General features: G+C 45.1%; 1 protein-coding gene across 1 annotated transcript in view; it reads left to right on the top strand.

The window, feature by feature from the left end:
* The first annotated feature begins 4,134 nt into the window (after positions 1 to 4,134).
* The window catches only part of PTPN9 (protein tyrosine phosphatase non-receptor type 9), a 71,017-nt gene continuing 64,792 nt past the window's right edge, over positions 4,135 to 10,359 (top strand). Inside the window, exon 1 of the mRNA XM_033108683.1 lies at positions 4,135 to 4,794. Coding sequence (XP_032964574.1) covers positions 4,732 to 4,794 — 63 coding nt within the window. The 5' untranslated portion in view covers positions 4,135 to 4,731. The remainder of the gene's footprint in view (positions 4,795 to 10,359) is intronic.

Below are 10,359 nucleotides of genomic sequence, written 5' to 3'. Positions count from 1 at the left end.
CACTGTATTGTTTGATCACATTTCATACTCTGTATCTGTTTGTCTTAGAAAAAGGGCAGTAAGAACTTCTTTGGATCTTTTATAGCCAAACATGTCTATAGCACAACACATGTCTCTTTCATCGGCAGTAGATTATTTTGGAGCAATGTTTGAGAAGAGCTTTGGATTTCAGAAGTAAAGTTGTTTTGGGGGAAAGGTTAAAAAATTCCAATCACAGCTTTGGAAGTATCTCTATTCTTAGACAAGAACAGATATAAATAAGGCAGGAGAAAATGGTAAGATAGAGGCCTCAGCGTTAAAATGACTATCTTCATTCATTAGTCACTCAACACATTTATATGAAGGGCCTACTGGATACTAGGCTCTAGGCACTGAGGGTCCAAGCGCCAGCAAGACAGATGGGCTCCTGCATTCCTGGAGTCTCCGCGGGCGGGCAGACCGAGGCTAATGAACAAGTACATGATTGCAAATCAGCTCAAATTTTGATCAGCTGTCTGGTAAAAACTGAGAGGGTGCTGTGAGAGAGTAACGGAATCTAATTCAGTTTAGGGAAGAGCCACAGAAGGTCTTGCTGAGGAAGTGCCTTTTGAGCTGAGACCTTAAGGATGAGTCAGATATGTCTGGTGAAAGAGGTGGGAGGAAGGGGAGGATAAGTTTTCTAGACAGAGACCTGAAACTATGCTTTAAAAGCAAAAAAGGAAAATACAACCCATAACACTCCTCCCCCTAAGGTGGTTCCCTCTTTTATACTTTCCACTTTCAGACTTCAGTTCATGTTAATTAATCAATTGATTAAATTTATTGGAGTAACTTGATTAATAACATTATATAAATTTCAGATGTACAACTTTACTTTTTTTCACACAAAAAATCAATTTTAATAGATATTATTTTGTATTTATATAGTGACTTCAAGAACTTAGATGCTTCCCAGACATTATAGCTAATTCATCCCCACAACAACCCTGTGAGGTAGGTATTACTCCCATTTTACAAGACAGGGTTATTGAAGCACAGAGAGGTTAAGTGGCTTGCCCAAGGCCACACACTTAAGTTCGCTGAAGATCCAGGACCTGAGCGCCTTAGCCTCCCAGTTAAATACTTCATGAGAGAATCTTTAATGAAAAGTATCTTTAAAGAAAGTATCAAGAGTAGTATGTTACGAAAATGAAATCTTTCTATTGCCATCAAGGAAAGAAAAAAACCTATACTGATGATTAGGCCCATATTATATCTGTATACTCTACTGTGTGCTCACCACCTCGTCTAATTTCCTTCCATCACCTCACATTTGACCCTGTCTACCCTCTTCCTCCTCCCCCTACCCTCATGATAATTTAATAAAAATGTGATTTTGTCACCTTCACTCCTCTAACCCTATCCTAGCCTTCCTTCAGAAGCCCTGCAGCCAAACATTTCAAAATGTAAGGAGGCTATGTCAGTATGTATGGATCTACCTTAAATTTTCTTTTTTTTTGTAAAATGAGGATCATAGTTTCAGCTATCTCATACTATGATGGTGAGGTTAGATGGATGAAAGTCATTTAGAACAGTGTCTGGTACATGGTAAGGACACAATAAATGTGAACTTACTATTTCAGTGTATGTGTGTACTATATTTTTTGAGTTTCCTGTTATGTTGTTTCCATTCTTTTGCTATTACAAACCATTTTGCATCTTTAAGATTTGATTGAGCAGGATGACATTGCCATACTTGATTTCCTTGGTTTGATCCTGCAGTTAAAGGCAAGATTTGTCCTCTCATTATCCTAAGGTTTACCTCTCAGAACACATCCAGCCAGCTGCCTTGCACCTGGTTTTATTACCCACATCTCTGCTCAGAAACTTCCAAATATTATGCTGTGAGTACTGTGATAGGCAACAATTCTGAGAACTGTTTCCTTACACACCCACACGCCCCCACACACAGCTGTGCCTGGGAAAACGTGTGTTCTCTTTCCTAGCTCACTCTGTTAAACTTCTCCCTTTAATTCTCACTCTATCCCTGCACTAGGAGTTAGAATGCTTGGGTTCAAGTTCTAGCTCAATACTAATTAATTAGCTGTGTGACTTTGGATAAATCACTGACCCTCAGTGTCCTGAGGATCACTGGGCAAAACAAGTATAAAATTAAACAGTGGGCTGAGACTCTATCCTCTCCTGTGTCTACGCAGTGGTTGGTACCACTCAGGTCCTGCCATTTCTTCCTCTAGCTTGGTCCTCTAGCCATTTGCCTGCTTAGGGAGAAAATCTGTAATTTCCACATATAAGTGGATCTGCGCACTTCAAACTTGTGCTGTTCAAGGGTCAACTGCATTTAAGTTACTATTTAAAAAATATTTTGAAAGGGTTATACATCCACATGCGAAACTTAAACACACAAACACACAAAACTGTTAGAAACCAAGATAGTGGTTACTCTTGACTGTAGTTACTTGGGGGTAGTGACTAAGGGAGGAGGGGGTTTGCTATTTCTTGATCTGTGTGCTGGTTACATGGGTGTGTTGGGTTTATGAAAGTTCATCATGCTGTATACTTACATGTTCACCTTTTCTGTATGTATATTATACTTCAATAAAAAGTTAAAAAAAACACACACCAAAACCTTAAAATGTACAAGAGACCATCTAGGGAAAAGTCTCCCTGTCCCTTTTGTTCCCCAGACACCCCCCATCTTCACCCGCCCCACTCCATCCTCCTCCTGAGACATCCAATTAACTTTCTTGTGTATTCTCCCAAAGCTTTTGTATGTATAAACTTACAAATACATGTTCACTTTTTTCCTTTGCACAAATGACAGCATATTATGCACACTGAGTCCTGCTTTTTTAAACTTAATAGTACAGTTCAGGGATCATTCCATATCATAACATATGGATGAAACCATTGTTTGGTTCATCGTGGTAACCCCAGTACATAGCCCAGTGACTGGCATGTAAATGCACTTGTTAAATAGCCGGTCTTCCAGAGAAGCGTCTGGTCGCAATCCTGAAACTGGAACTGCTCTGGGAGGTTATGAACTCAACCCAGTCAGCCTGGTGTAAAGGATAAAATAACCTACCTGAGTACCAGGATTTTCTTCTCGAACCAAGGGCACCCTGAAGTTCCTGTTGCAATGATGCAGAAATGAGGTGAGGTCAGAGGTGGCTTCGAAAGTCCTGGGAGAGTATCTTCAAGTTGTCTGAAGACCCCTCCCTTGGGTCTCAATTTCTCCAGGCTTTCAGGCCTTGGGACTGACTAGCTGTGGCACTTGCTTGTTCGTTGGGTCCCTTTAAGAATATTTTTGGTCTGGACTGATGTAAAAACATAGCAGACCCAGTCCTGCCTTCCTTGTGACTCCCGAACTGACTCCAAGACTACTCTGTAAGAGCCCCAAGGTTTTTGCTACGCGCCTGAGTGAAAATCAAAGGCTTGCAAAAGCTGCGTGATTTCTGTATGAGGTTTCTAAATCAGATGCTGTTTTTTTCCGAGGGACTAAAATTACCTATATTGGCAATAAATGACAGGATACAGCAAGAACGAGCGAGCGGTAGGGCCGAGATGAGCGTCCTGGACCTCCCAGGCAACCTTTCCAGGCGCTTTCAGTCAGCAAGTGACAGGGAAATAGATGAGGACTGTGGGTTCCTCACTTGCAGGTGGGAGCGGACAGCAACCCCGAGGTGCCCGTCGGCAGCTGCATTCTCTTCCTCCTCCGTGGAACTTAACCTTCCTTGTAAACCTCACACTCACCTTTTTCTCGCTCCCCACAGTCCCGAGTCGTCAAAGTCCCTCGCCTGCCCCCCCCCCCCACTCCTCGAACTTCCTCAGCTTTGCCTCCTCGAGCTCCTTTCCCCCATCCCGCCTCTCCTCGGCCTCTCCCTGCTCGAGCTCCTCCCCCCTCCTAACTCCTCTCCCCCCACCGCCAGGCTTCCCCCTCCTCCAGCTCCTCTCCCCTACGCTCCCTCCGAACTCCTCCCCCCACCGCCTCGCTTCCCCCTCCTCGAGCTCCTCTCCCCCATCCCGCCTCTCCTCGGCCTCCCCCTGCTCGAGCTCCTACCCCCTCCGAACTCCTCTCCCCCCACCTCTTCGCTTCCCCTTCCTCGAGCTCCTCTTCCCACCCACCGCCCCCGGGCTCCTCTCTGTCGCCCCCTCCCGGACTGCGTCCGCGCTCAGCGGCCCTGCTCGCCGCCCGCCCATTTGTGAATGAGACGCTCAGTTTCTCAATGGAGCCGCGGGGGGCTCGGGCGGCTGCAGGGTTGGCCGTGAGCCGGGAGGGGGGTGCGCGGCCCTGTCCCCTCCCTCTCCCTCCTTCTGGCTCGGAGGCTTTTGAGGAACGGCGCTGAGAGGCGGCCGCGCGGGTCGCCGGGCCCACAGCCGGAGGAGCGGGAGCGCCGCCGAGGAGGCCGGCAGCCTTCGCTCTGGGCCTGGAAAGTTCTTGATTTCATATTTCCTTTTTTCCTCCCGATTCCCTCAGCTCCCCGCCTGCACTTTTTCTTTTCCGGGAGAGGAGGGGGAGTGTGAGGAAAGGAGCAGAGAAAATAAACAAGGATTTCCGCCCAGAAGACAGCGACAGCTCAGAGCGCCTTCTCGTGAGGACCCAGCGGCGGCGTTCGTGGGCGCCGCGGGCGCGGGCCCGCCGGCCCACCATGCGCGAGCCGGCCCCGGGCTGCTGAGCGCGGGCACGAGGGAGCCAAGGCCACAGCGGGGCCCCGGCGCTCCGGGCGGGTCCTGTTCGCGGGCGGCGGCGGCGGGATGGAGCCCGCGACCGCACCCCAGGCCGACATGGCGCCGCAGCTGACCCCGGAGGAGGAGCAGGTAAGCGGGGCCGCGGCGGTGGGCGTGTCGGACCCCTGGGGCCTACGTGGGTCCCTGCCCGCCGCGCGCTCTCGGCGCCTGGGGCCCGCGGTGGCCTCCCCCTGGCGGCCGCGCCTCTGGCCGTCATCCCCTGAAACCGGGGCGCCACCGGACGCCGCTTCTGCTCCGGACCTCCTCTGTCCCCTTCGGCCCCGGAGGCTCAGGCCTCGCATCGCCCCTCCCCCCACTCCGGAGGTGATTAAAGTTCCTGGACCTGGGGGCCTTCCTTTCTATCCACAAACGCCCCCGCCCCCGACGTTTGCAGAACAGCTCCTTCCTTCGGTCTTTGCACACTATACATATTTTGCTGCTTTCCGTGCGGGTTTTGTTTCTTTTTTCTTTTTCTAAGGGCAAGAAAAGCTCACTTTGGGGGATGGGCTTCTGCGGGGACCACCGCCCCTCCCGAGGACAGTCATGGTAGGCACTGGGTAGTAGATGCCCTAGATTTTCAGACGAGCCCCTCGGGCTTATCCCAGGGCCGTGGCAGGCCTCTTTGGACACATTCTGAAAGATCCAGGCCTTCTCACGCTCCCCAAGCCCCTGGCCTTGACTGCCCCATTCCTCTCTCTTGGTCTGGGCACATCCCCCACTCACACTTCCCTACCCCCATCTCACCCCACTGTCTACATCTTTCCGAAGTCTACATTGAGCTCCATTGTGCCTTAACTCTTAATGACCTTCAGTTCCAGAAGGAAGTGGTTTGCGGTGTCATTTTGGGGGCTTGGGTAAGGGAAAAATCGGGGCCCTTGCAACTTTCACTCTCGCACATTCCTGCGGGGGAGACGTGGACCACTCCTTCTGAGAAAGATAGGAAAGCCTGCGGCTGAGATGGGAACCGTAAAGGCTTTTCGCTGTCTCTTTGGCACTGCCCATATCCGGCCTTAGCTGTTTTCAAAACGAGCCATAATCTGATTCCATGTTTTAATAAAAATCTGAAATAAGAAAAGATGAACCGTGCTGGTCACCCATTTCGACCTCTCCAGCCCTTGTTCCCAAGAACCACATTTGGTAGCACAGTCTCTAGTGTGGAGACAGTCTGGTTTTACAAACTAATATTGGTTAATGGGTTTCTTTAAGACGTGATTGTTAAAAAGCCCTTGACTTTTCTCCTCATTTGTGGAGATGACATGTTTTCATATTTGGCCTCAGACCGCAGTCTTACCTTTTGATGTTTTGAGATAAAATCAGCCTGGGGGAAAAGAATTCTGCTCCTCTGTACAAGCATTCTGGTAACTGCAGTTGGGTGTTAATAAAATGCTAGTGAGGGCCTAATGCAAGCAGGTGGCCAAGGAGTCCATCCTGCCAGAATTAGAGAAATGCTTTAGTACTAGGGTGTAATGTGTTAGGTTGATTTTTAAAGGGGCAACACTCTCACTTCTTTTTCTGGAGTTAGTCAGATTTAAAATTTCTGTGTTTCTTAAGACTTAATGGCATTAGTGTTCCACTATGAAAATGGCATTAGGTTGCAAATGAAAAAAAAAACACCAAGGAGAGCAAATATTGAAGCATTGATAGTATTGCTAATGTTGTCTTCACCCTGTATATAGTGTAAATATGCAAGTGTGTTTAGTAAAAATCTATTACATTGAATGGGTGTGTTGGGCATTAACAAGGACTGGATGGGAACAAAATATTTGTATATTAAGATCAGGAAGTTAATGTGGTTTTTTATAACCATACCTTTTCCTATATAATGCCAAGTTCTCTGCAGGCATTTCAAAATGTTGAAACACAAAAGCAGCATAGTTCCAAGCAGCACAGTTCCTTCCAATTATTGTAATGCCTGATGGATTTCATATTTTACTTTAATATCACAAGAGTACTCTTAACTGTTAAGATTTGTTTAAAATATGTAAACTAAACGACAGCAAATTTGTGTTAGACTTAGCAAAGTAGTCATCCTGGGAAATGACACATTCATTCCATAATGCTACCTCATTGCTCGAACCAATTTTGGAATTCATTTGGAGTTGATTTCAAAGCTGTGGCAGAATCTTTTAAATATTTTCAATGTTGGTTTTCGTGTACTTTCGAGAGTCAACTGGATTTTTGGAAATAGCAAAGAAATCTAAAATTGAAATGCATTTAGACCCTTTTTGGGGTGTGAGAATTGCCTTAAAGATGTTTCTGAAGCAGATCCTTCCTGAATGGTATCTCTTTCTATGCAGTCATGTGAATCAGAAATCCAGACGTTTTCCTGGACACTGTTCTCCCTCAGCCCCTCTGTACTATATACGTCATCAGGTTTTCCAGAATATTTCTTGAATTCATGGATTTCTCCCACTACCGTTCATCACCTTAGTCTCCAAGCCACTGTCGTTACCTGACAGTACTTTTGTTTCCTGCCTGACCCATCGGCATTCCTTAGCTCTTACTCCAGAAGCCAAAGGCAAATTGCATTTCTGATCCCTTCAGCATACCCGCTTCCAAAATGAGATTCATAAAAACCCTCCAGTGGCTTTTCATTGCTTTTGGGATCATGACAACTCTACAAGCCTCAGCCCTTGAGTGGTCTAGAGCCTTAGCTAACTCTCACATCATCTCTGCTCCAGGCACACTGGCCTTTTGGTTCTGCAAGCCCGTTTCCTCCGTCCTGTGGGGTCTTTGCACAAGTTGCTGTCCTGTCTAGAAACACCCTCCACTGTGGACTCCCTCTTCATCCTTTAGCTCTCAGCTTTCACTTTCTCTGGAAGGCCTTCCTTGTTCTCCCCAGTTAGCTTAGTTCTCATTTATTGGCTCTCAGACTACCATGTACTGTCTTTTATATCACTTACCACAAGTTTACACTGTTTGTGTGATTGATGACCAGAAGCTCCATGAGGGTGGGAACTGTGTCTGCTTTTGCTGACGTCATATGCACATTGCCTGGCATAACGACTGGCACTTAATGGACGTTCAGGAAATAGTTGCGGAATGAATGGAAGTAGTTCTGTATGTGATTTGTACAGAGATGGCATCATCTCCTTTTCGAAAGGCTTATGAGAATACAGACATTGTTCATTTTGACAAGGGTTGGAGGTCATTATTATTTCATAAGCTCATTTCCTATCTAGGCGTTTGTTGAACAGGTACAGTGTTTCCCCGAAACTAAGACCGGGTCTTATATTAAGGTTTGCCCCAAAAGACGCATTAGGGCTTATGCTCAGGGGATGTCATCCTGAAAAATCATGCTAGGGCTTATTTTCCGGTTAGGTCTTATTTTCGGGGAAACGTGGTATTATAGTGAATCCTCATTTGTAACTTTGATGTTTCTTGCCTTTATTTTTTCAGTTCTCAGTTTCAGAGCTCTGCAGTTGAATTACAGGAAAAAGTATGCTTTGCCTTTAAGGAACTTACACTAATAACAACAGAGTATTAACAGTAACTGTTTCCTAAACTCCCGTTTTGAGTCAGGCTCTGTTCTGGGCATTTCACACACAGTTAATCCTCATAAGATTGGAATTATTACCTCATATTGCAAACGAGAAAACTCAAACGGAGAGAAGGAAATTGCCCCAGATCACATGGCAAATGATGGGGCCATGCGTTCCACCCAGATCTAGGTTATTCGGCCTCCACTGCAAATGTTCTCTCTCTTATATATTATATAACTTCTCAGGAAGCAATTAGCCAATGTACTAAGATGCCTAATGTACTAAGATATAATAGATCATGTTGTGGGTTTTGGTATTGATATATGTGTTTGGTGTTGACGATTCTTTTTAAAATGTAGTTCAAAAAATGCACACAGAGGAAAAAATTTGGAAAACCTTTCGTCAGACCTATATATTGCCAGCAGAAACATATCATACAGTCTATGTAAGAAATTGTGATGAAATTAACTCTTGGAGAAAAATTTGTTCCTTAAGATAGAGTTGGCAACTCTTCATTTTGAGGTGTAGTCACAATAAAAATTTAATTTTTCATATCTTTTCCCTTTGTACAACAGAAATAACTATTCTTGGAGCCAAATATGAGGAGTGTTATCTCTCCGAACTATAAAAATCAAGGGTTTTTTGTGTGTGTCAGGAGTACATCCTTTTTTGATATGTTTTTGTGCAAATATAAGAGCCTTTTTGGAGCCAGCCCGGTGGCTCAGGTGGTTGGAGCGCCGCGCTCCTAACGCTGGGGTCGCTGGTTCAGTTCCCACATGGACCACTGAGCTGCGCCGTGTACAGGTAAGATGTGAACAGCAGCTCTCCGTGGAGCTGGGCTGCTGTGAGCAGCTGGAGGCCGGCGTGAGCTGCCATGAGCTGCCATGGGCAGCCGGTGGCCGCTATGGCTGTAAAAAACAAAAAAAGCATTTTTTCTTTTTTAAATTTCTTAATTGGGGAATATTGGGGAACAGTGTGTTTTTCCAGGACTCTTCAGGACCCATCAGCTCCATGTCAAGTCATTGCTTTCAATCCAGTTGTGGGGCGCAGCTCAGCTCCAAGTCAAGTCGTTGTTTTTCAGTGTAGTTGTGGAGGGCTCAGCTCACTGGCTCATATGGGAATCGAACTGGCGACCTTGGTGTTATGAGCACTGCACTCTAACCACTGAGCAAACTGACCATGCAAGAGCCTTTCTTAATGTGTTGACAAAGTTGTACATTTGGCAGGTGTAGGGTGATTTCTACATATCAGTACTGTGTTCATTCTTACTATGTTATTGTTTTAATTTTATTTTTCCAAAGCACAGTACTTGCATTTGTAACATGACCTGAAATTTAATTGCATTTGCTAAATTATAATTGACCACAAAGGATTCTTAAAAGTATTTTATGTTATATGTCTTATGTTCTTAATGTTCAATGTCTGTGTAACCGACAGAAAGTTAAGTGAGACTCCTTGGGTTACATCTATTTGGGCATACGTTGTAAGGAAAACTCTCTCTTTGTAATAAACCATAAAACAAAGACTCTTAACTAGGATTCTGAAGAAATTTGCATTCAGCAGTTAAGTAGCCTTTTAGGGTCGTGGTTTTACCTGGATTTCCCAAGTCGTGATTCATAGGATAGAGTCGTTTTCTAAAGTACATGTGCTTTTATTCATATTTTCATTTTAGACTAGAGATGGTTCTAACGACCCATACAGTGTTTCCCTCACGCTAAAAATAATTTATGAGTTCTGTAAATTCGCCTTACCAAATAATCTAATATTTATTTTCAAAGTCTGTAAAGGAAATTCCCATGTTGGAGTGCATGTTGTTTAGAGATTCTAGCAACTGTTGGGAGGGTTAATAAGAAATGCATGCAGAGTGCTTAGCCTGCTGCTTGCATAGTAAGCACTGGTGAAGTTAGCCACTGCCATCATATTCTCTGTCTTCCCATAGTGAAAGGTTTCACAGTGAAGCCAGTTTAAACCAATCCCAAGGGGGAAACTATTCATATTCACCCTGGGGACCATCTTTTAGCATGGATTCTTATAAATGCCAGAAAATAGTTACTTGTAAGTTTTTAGTGTAGTTTTCAGAGACCTATTCTAATTCTGTGCTCTGGTTTGTGTTCTTCTTATAATGGAATCTTTTTCTTTTTATTTTTTATTTTTATGAGTTTATTTGAACCAA

The sequence above is a fragment of the Rhinolophus ferrumequinum genome, chromosome 6 (genome assembly GCF_004115265.2).
Source record: "Rhinolophus ferrumequinum isolate MPI-CBG mRhiFer1 chromosome 6, mRhiFer1_v1.p, whole genome shotgun sequence".
Lineage (NCBI taxonomy): Eukaryota > Metazoa > Chordata > Mammalia > Chiroptera > Rhinolophidae > Rhinolophus > Rhinolophus ferrumequinum.
The sequence above is the reverse complement of the archived record's forward strand: the minus strand, read 5'-3'. Positions and strand labels throughout refer to the sequence as shown.